Below are 18,145 nucleotides of genomic sequence, written 5' to 3'. Positions count from 1 at the left end.
CTCCTATATTCTAAAATCTTCATCATTAGCGTAAATATTTCCCAGTGCATCTATAACCTTATTACATATTTCATTGCTTTATGACAAAACTATACTCTTGTAAAAATACTACCCATCTTGCATGTTGCCTATTGAGATTTACTTGAGAACTTATGTTTTTAAGAATTTCACGATCAAAATTTAAGATAAATTCTCTTTGGATTAAATAAGGTCTCTAATATCACAGTGCTTAAACAATAGTATAAAATTTAATATCATATATTGAATAATTCCTTCTTGTATTATTAAACTTTTCACTAAAGAATTAAATTGATATCTTTCTTCGCTAATTACTCTACCAATACGCACATGATGGGCATCACAATCAATCTCAAATATTTTTTAAAAAAATCAGTAATGTAAGAATATGAGCAGTAGAGAATTTTGCCTTTACTAGTTCAAAACTATTGTTTACCTTATGTGTCTTTTTGAAAAACTCCTTTTATATAATTAGTTAAAGGAGTTATAATAGTATTGAAATTTTAAATAAATCAATAGTAAAAGGATGTCAATTTATGAAAACTCCAAACATTTTATAGGAATGTTGGTGTTGGCCAAGTATAGATATTTTCAATCTTAGAATCCATTTAAATACCTGCAAGGGTTAAGATGAAACCTAGGAATGCTAAACTAGAGGTCAAAGGAGTACTTTTCTGCCTTCAAGGTTGATAAGGTAATTCTTAAATGATTAATATGATCAAATTTGTTACGACTATATATAAGAATATCATCAAAATAAACAATAATAAACTTTGTTGAATTTGATTCATTACCCACGTGAAAGTATTTAGAATATTTAAAAGTTCATATTACATAACTGGTTTTGAAATTAGTTTTTTATTCATCTCCTAGTTTAATATGAATTTGGTGATAATTATTTTGAAGATCAATTTTAGAGAAAAGTTGAGCACCAAATATATCAAACATATCCTCTACATATGGAATAGGAAATCTATACTTATGGTGATTAGTTGATAGCTTGGTTGTCAACATACATCTACCAAGTTTCATCCTTCTTCGAAATCAATAAAGATGAAATAGTACATATGTTTAAACTTTCATGAGTATAACCTTTGTATAGTAGAGCCATAACTTATTTATTCAACTTTTCATGTTTTTCTGGACTCATCTAAGATTTGTTTGACAAGATTGCTTCTAATATTAAATCGATTCGATATTAAATGTCTCGAAAATGAGGTAGACCACTAGAAAGTTCTTCTTTGAATTCCTCCAAAATAGCTTCCTATATGGAATTTCTACGAGTTGCATATATTATTTAGCAACTAACATAAATATAACTCTATTTTCTTTCCTTTCTCTCGTAAGCTTAATTAAAGTAAGAAAGTTATTTTCTTACTTTTGGGTTAAAGGTTTGGAAGCAAACTCTTATTTGCGCGGTAAAAGTATAATTCTAACTCCCTTGGATTTAAAAAGATAAGTGTTCTTTCTACCATCATGGATAGCACACTTAATTATATGCTCTATAGATTAACAAGCTTTCACATTTTTTGAGTGTAATTTCTTTAGAAGCCTCCTCGGTGTACTTATCAGATGGAAAAAATTTTCAATATGTCGAGATTTCATCTTCTCCCAAGATGAAATCCTTGTTTTCCCTCTTCAAAAGTGCATCTCTTGTACCTTGCCCCACCAGATTGTATAATCTCGAAGCCTCATAATAATTAATTTTACTTTTCGATCTTCGGGGGGTCTCCTTGTACTCAAAGAATTTCTCAACAACATTCAACTAATCAAGAAACTCTTTAGGTGAAAGTCGACCATAGAACTCTGGCAAATCAATCTTGATGTTTATTTGCATGAAGAAAATCTATCCAACGATAAGTCTCATATAGTTTCTTTGAATATAAGAGAATTTATATCTTCAAATCCATCACTTGCTTGACTATATTGAGTCTCTAAAGCTATCACTCGCAATGATGAGTGATGACAATAATTGTAAAATAAAATAAGGGTAGGTAGGAAAGGAAAAAAAAAATTGAAATTGATAATACAAGAATTATATATAATAAAATAATATTTTATTATTTTTTAAAAGTTATCAATAGCATATAAGGCTTGTCAATAGTAAATTCAGACTATGAATAGTAACTTTCTTTCTAAAAAAAATAATTTTTGTGAATGTTAAACGAATCATTATGGATAACAATAAATGAAGAAGATATTGGTGTGACATGTAAGGACAAGTAAGGTGGTGAAGAAGATGAAAATGGAACCCATGACATTGCTATTAACAGTTTTACCAGCTAAGTTAAAAAGGTGAGATTCATAGGATATAGTTTAGTAGCTAAGCTAAAAGAGAGATTCAATTCCAAGAACTTGCTAACAACAGTCAAAGACTGTCACTTTCAGAAAAATATGAAATAGGGATGCGGATTTATTCTAATAAGATTCGGGATCTTTGATCGACGATTCATCATCCGTAATTATAAATCGTGATGCATCTTTTCTGGCCACGTTCGGCCAAACTTCAATTCTCATTACCAGCTACATGTAATATTTCAGATTCAGGAAAAAGACAGAGAGATTTATTCTGCTAGAAATCAACAAAAAGAGAGATCATGCGGCTAACGAAGTTGTCTATCTTCGTCATACTACTAAAGTATTCGTTCAATTATGCTTGTCTGATCCCAGTAGTTATGCTTCGGCGTAACAAAGGATTTTGTAGAATTGTCTGATCTCAGTATTTATGCTTCGACGGAATGATAAACAATAATTTATCCGTGTTCGTTCGTTCACCGGTCATCTACTCTATTTTCTTCTGTGCAGGTCTTTATCGAGGCTGCCGCTTTGCGAATCGGAGAACCTCTTCTCCTCCTCTTCCTCGTCTTCCTCGAGCTCGAATCATCAAATCTTCGTGTATTTCCTCCGATTTGAGGAGGAGCGGCATTTCTGAACTTAAAAAGGCCTCCAAAGAAGAAGAAGACATCAAGGAACGATCTGACAGGGATGCTGTTCTCATAGATACTCTTCTCATAGATAGGAGTTGCTGTTGTGTTCACCGACTCTTCGTACTCCGTTCAATCTTTAAAAGAACTAGTTATTTAAAAACAAAATTATCCTTTCATTGATCAATTTATGACAAAAAATTTGCTATAATGGATTGCATATAATATATATTTAAAAATAAATGTGATAGATTTGAGGGTTATTATTTATTACTCCTTGTCGTTAACATTTCAATCTCTATATTTTTAAAAAATTATATTAATATCTCTATAATTATAAAAATAAAATATCTAGATTCATTTACCTTAACATCATCGGTTTTACCAATGAAAAGAAAGGGTAAAATAATTGTTTTAATATTCCAATTGATGGTGACGAGCGATATCAGTGGTGGCGGATGACAATACCACAAGGGCCCATTGATGGTTGTGGAGAACGACGACAAGAGATGAGGACCACTCGACAACGGCATCGGCGTTGATGTAATTACCGAGCGACGAAAGGGTCGTTGATGTCGATGACCCTTTCGTCGCTCGATAGTTGCGTCGACTTGATCTGTATCTACATCGACACTGATGCAAAGGTCGAGCAACCCTTTCGTAACTCACAACTACGTTGATGTCGACATTGATGCAGAATAATGAAACGACTACTCCATAACTACAACATCGACACACATGCAAAACGACTCTCACCTCTAATCGTCGCTCTCCTCATCCGCAACAACTACTCACAACCCCTAGTCATATCGTCATTCGTCATCATCAACTAAAACATTAAAATTACCTTTATATAATTTATTTTTATATTTTCATTGATAAAATCGATAAAGTTAAAATAAATAAACAGACATACTTTACTTTCATAACTATATAAATACCAATATAATATGTCTATCTCCAACAACCTAACATCAAACCAAAGCAATGGGGGGGTGGGGAGTGAGGATGCAAAACTTCTTTTGATGCGGAAGATTAGTTCAAAGAACGAAACATAATAGAGTCATATAATTATTATTATTATTTTGTAGGATCATATAATTATGGCAACTTGTGTTTGCTGGCTAATAATATCAGCAATTACAGATCGAAACATGATAACATGAAGCATTCACCTACAAACAAGAAACTAGACCTTAAGTAGGATACAACTGATCACACATCAGAAGGCATCCAGGCCTGCTCTTATTTGACAGCTCAACAAATGGAAGAGAAACGATATTATGTCATCTGTGGAATTGCTAGTCCACAAAAATATTAATAATCCAGATATCAAGAAGAAGCTGAGACATCATCTAAGTGTACAATATAGATTTGAACAAGAATCATGATGACAACTTTCACAAACTCTTGACATGCAAGTCCAACAATACAAGCACCCATGCCCTTTGGTGGCAGATGCTGAACAGCACCTTTGTGACTTCGACATGGAAATGCCGTCTGTATTAGCTGCAAGGGAGCTAGCTACATTTACTTGGGACCCTTGAAATAGGATATGATTAGAAAAGATATTTTTCATCTTTTCCGAGATAAAAAAAACATACGCTGCCCCTGCAATGGAAGATACAAGTTGCCTCGTCAATTTGCATTGTGTTTTCTGGTCCCGATATAAGCGTGCGAGATTCCACTGTCCTGCGTCTTGCTCATTGTGTTGCCTTCAGAAGCAAACCAAAATGAAATAAATTTTGCAAAATGAGACTCCCCCTTCCGGTGCCATCTTCATGCAGAATACATATACAAACTGTTCATAGCGGCACAGGCAATTGAACTTTCAGTTGGGTGCCAAGCTAAATGGAGTAATTTGGTTGTGAAATCATATGAATTTCCATTAGCTTCAACTCCTGGGCTTTCTGCTCCTGTGTCCATTCAACTCAAACATGAGACAGCATATAGCACAAAGTATGCGCTTTAAAAAATAATTTATAGGAAAAAAATCCTCTTAGGGAATAAGCAAAACCTCGTCTGACAACACGGGCAAAGCTGCCCAGAGATTTTGCAGGCCTTGAGGGGGTCTGCACTTGTCGCCTATATAATTTAACACAAAAAGGTAAAGGTCAGCCATATTAAATGCTTCAATCATATTTGATAAAATAAGATCATGAAAACTCTCTTCAATTATAAGATCCACCATAATTAGATCATATTGGTTTTAACAAAAAATGAGAGCGAGGGGACAAATGTCAGAAATCCCCATATACCTCTTAGTTCCTCGAAGAAAAATGGATGACAAAAAAGAAGACGATTTAACTCTCAGAATGTGCCACAAACCAAGTTCCATTTTGCAGAGGTCGCAGACTTCTTGGTCACAATAGACATCAGTATGGCATGCTAGGTCTCAATATACAATATATTCCAAATTCTAGACAACAAATTATCTTAGTTGATATCAAAACTATTTTACAAAAAAAACAACAGGATAAAAATTTACAATTAGGAATGGAAAAACAACAACATTATGAATGTCCTAAAAAAACAAAGAAAAAAAAGAACATACACATTCAATAGATGGTTATACTTGTGGTTAGGTCATGCTTGTGAACGAACCTTGAACCCTCATTCGTATAATATTTGTGCATCGATGTATAAATATATACATATTGTATATGTGTTTCATAGTCCAAATAAGCATATTTCATTCCAACTAATAATAAGAAGTCTAACCCTGCTCAATTCAAGGCTAGTAACGTTCTACAATCCTGCTCTATTTCCATGCAGTAAAACAATCCACACTCTAGGTAAATTTGTTTCAAAAGGGCTTGTTGGACAGACATAATGCTGAGGCATGATTAAGATTGTCTTTTAATAATTTTAACCATGATATCAATGAAAAGTTCCTTCGCTACCAAGCAAATAGAGCCTACACTACAAGTAAATGCACCCTAAACCATAAGAAACTCAATAGTAGCTAAAATACCTCATTGGATTTTTACTGGCCTCCAGAGTTGTTGCTTCATTACTTCCAGGAATACAGCCAAACACACGAAAAAGATTGCTGCAATTGAAATGATGGTAAAGGTAATAATTACACATCATAAACAGAAACACAAAATATCACTGAATAATTGCAAATATATACCTATAAGAACCAGTTGCCACATGCAACCCATCACCACTTAGGCAGCAATCGAATTTGTCAAAAATAGAATCATTCTCATATAGATCACATAGCTGCAGGGCAATGAGAAATTAGGTCACATTATTCCTTTCTTGGTATTAGATACAACACTGTCAATCCAAATTAAAGGGAGAACACAAACTTTGAAAACAAAAACTCACCTTAGGCCTTAAGTACTCATGGACCTGAAAAGTAGCAACAGGACCCGACTCCATATTGATGTCCCACAGCTGATGGATAGGCGAGATTTATATGTGAGGCAAAGAACAATTTCTTAAAAAGAAAAGGAGAAACAAGAACCAAAATTATGACTTTCTTTTTCACAAATTCATGGGAGAACATTCTATTATCCCTAACCAGATATAGGACAATACAAGCAGTAATATAACGCAAGAACACAATCCACAAATAAGAGGTTCAAATCATTTGTCAACAGTTCAACTCAATATAGAGCAATACATTCTCCACAGGTTTGTGCCTTCCACATCACCTATACTGGTGGTGATTGGAGAGGCAACACAGTAGGACTGCAAGACTGAACTTGGGATGAACCGACCCAATTTAAACATTGGACAGGATTGTTTTTCTCTGTATATGCGTCTGTGTGTGTGTATGCACGTGTGAATTTGGGTAGGAAGTTTTGACAATACCTCAATTTGGCTTATGTTATCACTCCAAAGAAAGGAAAAAGGAATGAACAAGAATCAGTGGGTTGGATTGGAGTTTATTGAAGACCCACAGCCAAGCCTAGCAAGAACTCAACTTGTACCGACAATCCCAATCAGACAATAAAAAATACATATATTATATATTATTATTTAGTATCTTTTTTGTGTTTACATATTGTAGCTATACATAATTATACACACATCCCAAGTATTCCAATCCAACTCAAAATTAAGTTGGATTAAGGTCGATAAATTTCCGGCCCCATGTTTGGTTGGGTTAAGTAGTGTTTGGTTAAGATCGAGAAACTTCAGTGTTAGAATTGACCCATAGTTACATAAAACCTCTCTAATCCCCTGGAACACCATAATCCCTGTTGCTCATTCCAATTAGGATGTTATTGCATCCTACATAACTGTGGTGTGAAATATAGAATGCCAAAATTATTCAATCTCATCAATGTCTACAAGTATAATAAAAATAAAATAAATCAGATCCACAGATATTCCTACTCTAGAATCTACAAGAAAAGCTCAAAACAACAAAAGCACAAAAAAATGAAAAAAAAAAATGAACCCACAATGCTAATAGCTTCCGAAGCATGGCCATGATGAACAAGACACAGTACTAGGCCACCAACACAAGTTTTATATAGGACATAACATAGCAGACCTTAAAAATTTACAAAATGACATGGGATGAACACAGCAATTAATACATTTATATTTGTTGAATTGTTATGATTCATAAAATTTTGAGAGGATATATATGATCATCATATATGTAACTATAAGACGTATAATAACCATTTTATAAATAGCAATGATCTAAAAAAAAGGATTGCATATAAAGGATAATAATGAACTGATCAAAAGTCCAAATTACATTCCTATTAGCAATGCTCAAGATATCTTGAAGCCTTGTATGGACGACATTAGCTCCTACATTTACGTGTAGATGTACAAATGTCCTATTGTATCCTAATATAATTTAAAGTATCTGAAATGCATTAAGTACAAGTATTGATTAATAACACAGACATGGGCACCACAAACATCTTAGTGTCTATCGTTTTTAAACTATTATTGTTATTGATGCAATTGATGCATAGTTAATTATTTAGCAAATAAAAAACATCTTATCTAATCCAAAATAATGAACTAATTAATACTAAACTGCTCTAGTATTAATCCAAAACCAGGTAGAAGAATGAAAAGGAAGAACCTTAAGAGTCATATAATCACGACTAAGGATGTGCCTTCCATCCTTTGCAAATTTAACATCTGAAATTGAGGCAATGATCTCTGTGAAAAAAGATCTTGAGCCAGGTGCCTCGTGCTCCTCAAACCTGTTGGAAAGGTCTCTTATTAGCTATAGTAGATGAGATAAAAAATTTAAGGCCAAAATTTGTTTTAGCGACAAGTAGAGTATATTTAAGACACAACCCCAATATAGGTGAAATACAATATGCAAGAAGGAAATACTTACATTTTAGAATGGTTATCACACAAAGCCGACTGCCGCAAGTCTATAAGACGGATTGAACCCTTTGAACTACTATATGCCAGCATGTTACAATGGGTTGGATGAAACTCAGCAGATGTTATAACCTCTAAAATGTCACAGAATTTACGATTCAAAAACAATCATCATAACTCCAAAACCAAAAGTCAAGGTAATAATGTATCAAAAGACTGAAACAGCAAATGTGAAGGGCATAATATATGTACATTGTGAACATAACATGATGAAATACCAGCAAAATTGGACGAGCAAAGGGACTTTAGAAGAGAAACAATATGGGAGATAGGTTAGAAACCAAATAATCTGAAATATAATTGCCATACATCATGAAGCCACATCTTACAAGTTCCAGAGAGAAGTTCCAAGCAAGCATCTAAAGAATCTTAATGTCACCATCTTTTTTCCTCATAAAATCACACATCCAAATGGCATTCAAAAAGCAATGCAGAAGCTGAAGATGAGCCGGTGTCTTCGCTTCTGGCTTAACAATGGAAAAACCAATGATTTAAGAGCGCTAGGCGCCAAGGTCCAAAAACGCCCGAGGCGGTAGGCGCTCGCCCAAGCGAAGCGAGACGCTAAAATATAAAAATATATAGTATAATTAATTAATATAATTATTTAAATAAAAAATATGCTATTAAATTAAGAAAATTGGGTACACAATCACAATAAATAAATAAATCATAATAATATTTTTTATTTTTTAAATAAAAATATACTATTAAATAAAAAATTAATAGTATTAAAATCAAATTAATATATTATTAATATAATAAACAAAAATACTATTATTAGTATACAATTAGCAGTATACTGTTAATAGTATAGTGAGAAGAGTGTGAGAAGACCGAGGCTGCTGAGGCAATGGCAACGGTAGAAGGCGACAGCCGTAGCTGGAGCGGGAGCGGCAACAGCAGCGGCAAGCAGCGATTGTGGCAGCGGCGAGCAGTCGACGAGCAGCGATTGTGGTAGCGACGAGTAGCGACAGTAGTGGCGAGTAGCGACAGCGAAGAAGAAATCTCAGCGGCAAAATCGTAAGTGTTAGGGTTGAGGAAGTCGGGGAAATCACGAGAGGGAGCCTGATATCGGTGATTTAGTTGGTTCGATTGAACTAACTAAAGCACCAGAGACCAACCAGATCTAAAAATCTGGTTCGGTCGCCTGGTTTAACCTAGGCGCTCACCCGAAACGCCCAACGCCTGGGCTCGGGCGAGTGCCTCTTTGAAGCGAGACGCCTGGACATGAAGCGAGGCACTCAGGCCTCGCCTCGCCCGAGCGCCTAGGTGAGCGCCCGAGCGCCTATTGAAATCACTAGGAAAAACTAGTTCCACGATTTATTGTGATGCACATATAGCTCATAAAAGGATAAATTAAAACACAACCAACATATATGGGCACTTGTTTATTCAACATGGAGTAACAGAACTGCAAATTATTCTCAAGCAGCTACAAAATCTTCGGCACAGATTAAATTCCCAATTAGTTAAGGTTCTAATGGTTCATTAATCAACTTGCTTCATATTAGGCTTGCAACTTAAAATTGTGGGCAGACTTTTTGTGGTTTTTAAGGCCATATATGAGTCAATCTCAAGTCCTCAGGCCAAGTCAATGTTATTTTGGGCCAGAAACAATCATTAAAAGACCAGCTGATGAAACAGCTTCTTGTTTTAAGAGAGAGCTAATACAAAATTCATTTTAATCCACACAAAATGAAGTTGACTGATAGCATAATCAATATTGATCCACTGCCTGTTTCCATAAAAAAACAGCTCATGAAATGAATTATTCCAAATTATAAAAAATAAGATGGATTTATAAGAATACGCAGATAACAACAACTACGACAACAAGAAGATGTCATGATGTCCCAACTAATGAATATAAATATACCGATGAACAATTTCACGGATGGCAATTATGTTTTATTTTCAGTAGAAAATGTGTTCAAGATTCACGACATGGCTAACTATAGCTTAAAATTGCCTATTCAAGCCTCTAAAACTTATATATTTAGACAACTAAAATCAAGAAGTAATACCAGTTAAATCCTCCATATTTGCAGGCTTCACATCAACAATATTAAAGCTTTGATTGCAGATCTCCAAATTCCAAAGATTTATTCTCAGATCATCAGCTGATATGAATGTTTCACCATCACTGAGTAGAAGAAAGAAAATCAGCTGTTTGTTTCATTGAAGTTCAAAACACCGGTAAGCTTTCAACCATATCTAGCAACTAAAAAAAAATATTGCAGTATGTAATATAATTGAACAATAGAGCAGGTAAAGTTGATAACATTAATCATCTGGCACAGACAAGAGAACTTGTCCTTTAAAGCATATAAGCAAGTTCATCAACTAGGGACTAGAGAAATAAGACGAACATTATTAGCATTTAGCATAGAGAAGCAAGACATCATCAATACATTAATCTTAAACTCTTACATCCTTGTCTATCGTTACGGCTACTGATGCCAAAGTCTTCTAATCCAACTAGTTTTGTAAACTAGTCTAGAATAATCCTAAATGCATGAGATATATGCTGAAAATATAATATTGTTAAGTCCTAAAATATGTAAGTGCTACTGTTACTGCTGTTGTTGAACTGGTCAGTCTTGTTTGGTGCCTTAAAGGGGCCTATAAACTCAACAATACAGTTCATACAGATGACAAAATCTGGATGACAATACACATATTCCAACATCTGTTCCAGTAGAGTAAGGACTCTTTGAGTCCTTTCCCAGCTAAATCTAATAGGGCTTTCAAAGTAACTCTCCTGGTTTAAACATTGCCGCTAATTTAATCAACTGGACCATGTTTGGTTGGCATGGACAGAAGTTTTTAAAAAGGCCTGACCTGTTCACTGACAGAATTTCAACTTAAATTCAAGGAGTTCAAAGTCTTTTGGCTTTTTTGCACAAGGAATCTCAGTTACTGTCAGCACAAGCAAAGGAAAGAAAATCATCAGATGCAAAGGCACTATCTTATAACTTGGGCAGCCCAATGACAAAAGGATATCCTGAAATGCCAGCACGAATGCAAGGATGAAGACAACTAAGCATTGAATCCATCCAGAGTTCAATATAAATACATGAACATGCATATTACGGTTAGAATTTTTATTCTTCAATGAAAATCTTGAACAAGAAGTATGCACAACAAAATGTTCGGTTTAACTTCCAAATATGGCCATCATTCTATGAGTCTAGAAACGGCGTCTCTACTCACAAAAAGTTGCCAGAGTCCACTATATTTGTCAGATGTATTGGAAACAATCAGAACTTTGCACCTCAGAAATGGTATATAGCAATAATGAAAAGAAAATTAGCTCCACGTATCTCTCAATCAAGTTATCATGTAGAATCATGTTATTAGAATCATGTAAAATCTCAAGTTATCTTCGTACAGTACCAGAAACTACGTAGAATCATGATGCACATTATTAAAAATTATAATTGTAGTGCGACAGAGTAGATCATTACTAAAAAGGATTCATCTTAACAATGAATAAAATATCATCAACTGGATGTGAAAAGCTTTTATGAAGTGAATTTATGAATATTATATCTATAATGCTATTCAAGGTACTTTTTTGTATTCATATAATCATTAAAAATCAATAGCTACAAACGTTTTTGACAAAGAGATCTCATAACTGACTAATTATATCTTTCTTACAACATGCTTTATGGAGCTTGTCTTAACATGATAAGAAGACGGATCAACGACAACAACAACAAAGCAGCAAGTCCCAACTATTTAGAATTGGCTACATGGATCTTTTGCCGCCATTAAGATAGATCCAAATCCCAAATTCAAATTTCAAATAATAGCTCTCGCAAATTGACAATGCATTCCAACAAGCTACCATACAACAGAAATCAAGTTAAAACTAAAAGGGATATGCAATTTGGTCACTGTATTCAAACTATATGCATCTGCCTCAGATCCATTACTTCAAAATGATACCTTAGGTGACCATGTAATTCACCATATCATCAGAAGCAATGTCAGAACCAACTTGAACACCAACTTGAACAGTCATTTGCTCATATCAGACAACCGAGTGTGTCATCTTTACTACTAGCCTTGTTTTTACATATTCACATGTCTGCCAACTAGAAAGAGAATAGATTGGGTATAACAGCATATTCATTTGTTCATGTTAAAAAAGTGAGATTATTATTGTTGCCGCATCTATCCTCTGCTATTTGTAAAACATCAAAAATTGCCTCCAAGTGAATTACATGTTTACATTACTAGCTTTGTTTGTATGTATTCACATGTTTGCCAATTAAAAAGAGAATAGAATGGGTATAACAGCATACTCACTTGTTCATGTTAAAAAAATTGAGATTATTGTTTACATTGCTTCACTTTGTCGGCAGTTTTATTGATTCCGCATCTATGCTCTGCTATTTATAAAACATCAAAAATTGCCTCCAAGTGAATATCATTCCTAAAAGCATCTTACTTAGTAGATTGTTTAGTTAAAAGAAGATGTAGGTTGCCTAGAAAAGATCGATTGGATAGCTGAAGTAGGTAATGGCATCAATAGGTCCATAATGGCACCAGATACAGCTCATTAATACTTTATTCACACCATAAGAAACAAATTCAGCTAATAAGATGAAAAGAAAGATTGAATGAGCTTTGATAGAAAGCAGCAAGAGCATGAAAGAAATAGAAAGGATAAGGAACTAGGACACTAAAATAACTATAATATATATGATTCACCTGTTATTTGAAATGGAATTTATATGGTAATCATGAGCATGAGCATATGTCCTTCTACATCTGGCAATGAGACTTGTCTCTTGGCTTGTCACCTACGAATACAAATGAACATACAAAGTGACCATTATTCACTATAGCAGTAATACCATACTTCACAAAACGACATGACAGAAAGGGATGCAGACAAATAAAAGAAGCCACCAGTTCATAAAATGCTGGAACGATAAAAGGCATATGCAACTTAGATGTGCCAGTTAGTTATAGCAACCCAGTCAATTTTCTGAATGGATGTACTTCATATCTGAATGTCTTTTCTTCACTCATGCATCCAAATTACAAATCAACTTTCATTATGAACAATAGGCTCGGCTAAGCACAACTACCACTGGCAGACGTAGTGATGGAAACCCTCCAGGAGGCATGGACAAGTCATTATTCAACTGACCATGGGGCCTTTCTGGACATCTGCCATTTGGAAGATATCCTCTAGGACTAATCGTACTTGAGCTAGCAATGTTGTCATTTTGTACAGCTTGAGAAGCATCCACATTCATCTCAGAGATCTTCTTGACTTTCTTTTCCTGCACCTGTACAGATATAAAGGCAACAAATATTAACAGAACAAAAGAGAGCAAAAGAGAGTGAACAAAACAGGATATCATTCGAGAAGAGTGGCATACTCATAGCTTAAAACAACCATAAACAAAAAGGTAACTAGAAATCTTCTTGACTTAATCAACTACAAACAATAAGGTATTAAGCATAACAAGATGGAAAAGCAAGCATTTTTAAGTGGCCAACTCCAAATTCGGAATCTGTTTTACGTATCACAGGTCAAAACTCAATCTCAAATTTAATTATCACGAGTATCAAAGTTCTTTTTCTTGAAAAATTCATTATAATTCACTAAAAGTTCAAGGATCCAAATGTTTTATTACCAAAAACATGAAAGCATTGAGTTTCTTTGAACACTTGTATGCATTTTCATTTGAAACAAACAAACTAGACAAGATCCTATATTTACATACACAAACTTGTTTCAGCACAGTTTGTTTTTCTCTTTGAAATATATTTCTTTAGTGAAAAGAAAACTAGGAAAGACACAAATTTGCAGATGCAAGCAATGTATACAAAGAAGTGACAAGTAGATGTTACTGGAAAAAAAGAACGATATATGAAGTACAATACATCATAAGAAAATCTAGTCAAACCTATGTCAGAACCAAAAGGTTGGAAGTAAAACTTAGTAACAAATAGTTGAAATTAGTACGAAAGCATCAATAATAATACATGACACTGAATGTACTAGAGACAATAAAATAGGTATAAAGCAAAAAAACAGAAGGTTGCAATGATTTTTCTATACTCTTTAAAATTAAATGAAGCTGTAGAAAGAGTGCAAAAAAAAATTCTGGATGCCCATATAAATGCAGTCAACAATTCTCAGCAGCCACAAACGGTAAAAAGTTTCAAGACAATCAAAAGTACCAAGACTATGATGTTTAGTTCAGTTTCATGATAGTGGAATTATAATCTATTAATGCAGCACAGAAACTACAATTGCTCCTCAATCAAAAGCCTAGAGGTAGGATATCATGCATAAAAAAATTGTAAATCCACATGGTTGGATAGTAACTCTGGAGCTCAGTGCAGTTTTGGTGCACCCTCATTCAGCAATGCCATGCTAATACGTTGTTGCTGACTGCCGTGGTTCAGGTAGCTAGCATATGCTATCCTAAATGTAACTCTTAAGTACGGTCAATATGAGAAACTAATACAAGATTGAGAAAAGCAAACATATAAAAAAAAACTCTTGTAGAAGAGCACAAATCAGGTGGCCAGCTTATTTATACGCAATCAGAAAGTTAACAAGCAGATCCAATGTTTGATTTCAAAGAGTATTACAAATTCACAAAAAGTAAATAGTTCTCATCAGTGATCAGTGATCAAAGTAAACGAGTAACAATGACAGTCTGAATGAGAATAAAGCCTACCTTCCAGTATTTAATTGTCTTGTCATTAGTAGAAAGAAGAAAAAGAACATGATTGGCTGCTTGACACCATTTGATCTTATTGATCTTCTCCTCTATTTCCAAGCTTTTTAGATAGTCAAACTGAAGTGATAACACAAAAATTCAAATCAAATTATATTCAACATTGTAAAATCCTTATATTTCAGAAATTGGTCATTCAGACCTCTGGTTCATGGCTTTGAAACTCGGTTTTGTAGCGGAACTCAGGGTGCCTACTAATTGGATAATCTTGCGCCTCCAGGTCCTTCCGGGAGCCAAGCTGAAGATCAAAAACACAGAAAATAAAAATAACAAATGAAGAACACAATATCGCAAAAACAGGCAGTGACTTGAAGATAAGGCAATTAACGTACATTCCTAACATCCGTCCTTTCAAATAAAACAACACGTCCTCCTCGATCTCCGGTGGCAAGATGGTCACCAGATTTATCAAATTCAATGGCTGAAATAATATCAACTGCAAAAAAACAAACAACAAAAAGGTCTGCAAGTAATGCACAGGTTCAGGAGAAGCCAGGAATATATTAATAACTATGAGAAAAATGATTAAAAAAACCATCATTGTCTCTAGTGCCCTGCAGCAAACCATTGTTAAAATCATCATCAAATTCTAAATTTTATTTAACAAGTCCTACACCTTACACATGTAGAATTCAGTTAGCCTTCTCACAATGATCATCATGTGGTTGAATATCACTGCCCGTAGGATCAAAAATATGCTTGTGATTAAAAAAAAGAAAAATATCTTTCTAGAACTTCCCCTTAAATGTCTTTAATAGCTTCATAGTATGGTGGTGTTTATTCTGCTCCACACACTTTTGTTATCCAAATTATGCACATATTAGACACAGTCATAGAAGCCAGCTTCTAGGTATAGAAGAAAAGCCCTTCCAACTCCTGATGCAATATATGACAAATTAAATTCAAAAATTATAATTTAAACTCCCTGCTTTCTGTCTCGCAAAGAACGTAGTCTGCATCCTTGATGGTAAGGATCTAAAATAATAACCCCCTGCAAGAAATATCTTTAGCACCAACAGACCTTCCTAAGTTGCCAAGTCTTCAGCTTTGATCAGCTAATGAGGTACACCATCTTTCATATTGAGTGGAGTTCAGCTCTGATGGATAACATAGATTGAGTTGGTCCATCATTCTTTTAATCATTAAAGCCGTCAACCACCATCTTCTCCACTCACTCAATTATGTTTTTAATCCATGCATTCAAGATATCTTTTGATATCTAACAGTAGGAAAGAAACCTCACTGTATCTCAATAGATCCATTTTAACTATATGTCTTCACCTGGTTTATCTTTGTATAATGTAACAACGAAACACAAGCACACAGAGAAATGCATAGGAATATAATTAATTCATTTCATTCTACCCTTTCAAAGATAGGAATATAATTAATGCATGCTTGCATAGGAATATAATATATCTTTGTACAAAGAATTCCGTATACAACAAGTATCATTCCCCCTTGTTCAATCAGCTAATCAATTAACACATGTAAACAATAAATATTATCAACTAAAGTTTACTAATGTTCCATTATGAAATTTTGAACAAGATTAAAAATATCTTATATTTTTAGAGATAGTAACCTTCATCTTCCAGTAAGCTTACAACCCAAGTATATAATTGATGAACACAGAAGATGCGGGTATCTCTTTCCATATGACATGTCTAATCCTTGCACTCCATCTTATATATCAAGATTGAGTAAATAATTATGTCCTGAAATAGCAACACAAGCAGTTCTCAAAAATCTTGGTTCAACCAGCAACATTATGTACGGACCGATTTGATGTCGAAATGATGCCTCATACATTAAGTTCCATTTTAATAATGCCCATGGATTGCAACAGCTAGACTACGACTTGGGAGGAAAAGGCACTAACCCTGTATATGATATATAAGGAGGGCTATGAAATCAATGTTATGGATGCTATAATGTAAGCAACATCCAGAGGCAGTGATGGATATAATTTTTCTTTTTATCACATTTGGAGAAATGTTAAGAATTGTATAATTCACTTAGCGTTGCACATGTGGAACCTTTTATTTCACGTGAAGACTAAAGTCCAAACAACACCTCTTCAGTACAGTGCCCACTAATTTACTGTCTTAAATTCAACTAAGACATCATATTCAATTTCTTATGAAAAGAATCTGTTATTAACGCAAATAAAGAAACTTAGAGCAGCAAACGACAGAAGACAAACTAATATAGATTAACAGCCAACAGATAACGCCACACAAAGCGTGGGTATGACATGACTAAACGGACAAAGCATGAAAATTACTCAAAGCTCAACCAATGTTTTCGACAAAGAAGCACAGCGACAAGCAGCAAGTTCATAATTATCTCTTGGCTTAAATGGAAGACTATTAACTAAAAAGTTCATAAGCAAAAAATATATATATTAAAAGTGAGAACATATCCAACAAGAAGAATCTAATTTTATACTTCAAAAAAAAAATCCAGTTTCACTCATAAGAATAAAAATTACGACCATAGGCACTTCCACTGTTTCAAAAACAAATCAAATCGACGCACCAGTAAAAAAAAAAAAAAGAGCATCTTCGGAAAAAGCACAAAATCCCAAAGAAACCCTAAGCTCAGCAAAACGAGATGCGAAAGGCCATACCTTCCTGGACCTCCTCCCCAGCCGCCCGCTCTCCGAAAACCTGAGAAAACTTCCACTCGAGCGGCGGCGGCGGGGATGACCCCACCGGCGGGCCCGCGTCCTCGGCGCCGTTCCCCATACCGCAATTCCGGCGGGATCGGCCCCCTACCCGCGCGACATCAGCGATCGGGGCAGGTGCAATTCGACTTGGGTTACTCCCATGAAGGTTTCCAGCGGTCGGCGAAGATGAGAACGGAGATTGATACGACGGAAGGGAGAGCAGAAGATGCAAATCTTCGACCGAAAGAGGAGAAATCTTCTGCTATGTCGCTCTTCGTTGTCGCCCGTCTCCTTTCGCCCTAATGAGGCGTAGTATGCCTTTCTTTTCTGCCCTTTCGGTGCTTCCCTCTATAGTTATCAATCATTTCAATGAACAA

The 18,145-nt window shown here is 34.7% G+C and overlaps 1 protein-coding gene across 2 annotated transcripts; it reads right to left on the bottom strand.

Annotated features, from left to right (window-relative positions):
- Positions 1–4,293: 4,293 nt before the first annotated feature.
- LOC135641007 (serine/threonine protein phosphatase 2A 55 kDa regulatory subunit B beta isoform-like) lies at positions 4,294–18,117 on the bottom strand. Of its 2 annotated transcripts, none has more exons than XM_065155945.1 (14): positions 17,730–18,117; positions 15,430–15,533; positions 15,240–15,335; positions 15,038–15,157; positions 13,424–13,630; positions 13,044–13,135; positions 10,346–10,464; positions 8,272–8,395; positions 8,008–8,131; positions 6,279–6,347; positions 6,079–6,170; positions 5,917–5,994; positions 4,960–5,027; positions 4,294–4,858 (listed from the first exon to the last, which is right to left on the bottom strand). In XM_065155945.1, the coding sequence occupies exons 1-14, from the start codon at positions 17,845–17,847 to the stop codon at positions 4,722–4,724; spliced, it is 1,548 nt and encodes a 515-aa protein (XP_065012017.1). In that variant the 5' UTR covers positions 17,848–18,117; the 3' UTR covers positions 4,294–4,721. The 2 variants fall into 2 exon arrangements, with proteins under 2 accessions (XP_065012017.1, XP_065012018.1); XM_065155946.1 differs by having other exon boundaries at positions 13,427–13,630.
- Between the last annotated feature and the right edge of the window lie 28 nt (positions 18,118–18,145).

This window comes from Musa acuminata, chromosome BXJ3-6 (genome assembly GCF_036884655.1).
Source record: "Musa acuminata AAA Group cultivar baxijiao chromosome BXJ3-6, Cavendish_Baxijiao_AAA, whole genome shotgun sequence".
NCBI classification, from domain to species: Eukaryota; Viridiplantae; Streptophyta; class Magnoliopsida; order Zingiberales; family Musaceae; genus Musa; species Musa acuminata.
Note: the sequence above shows the minus strand (reverse complement) of the source record. Positions and strands in the feature narration are given on the sequence as shown.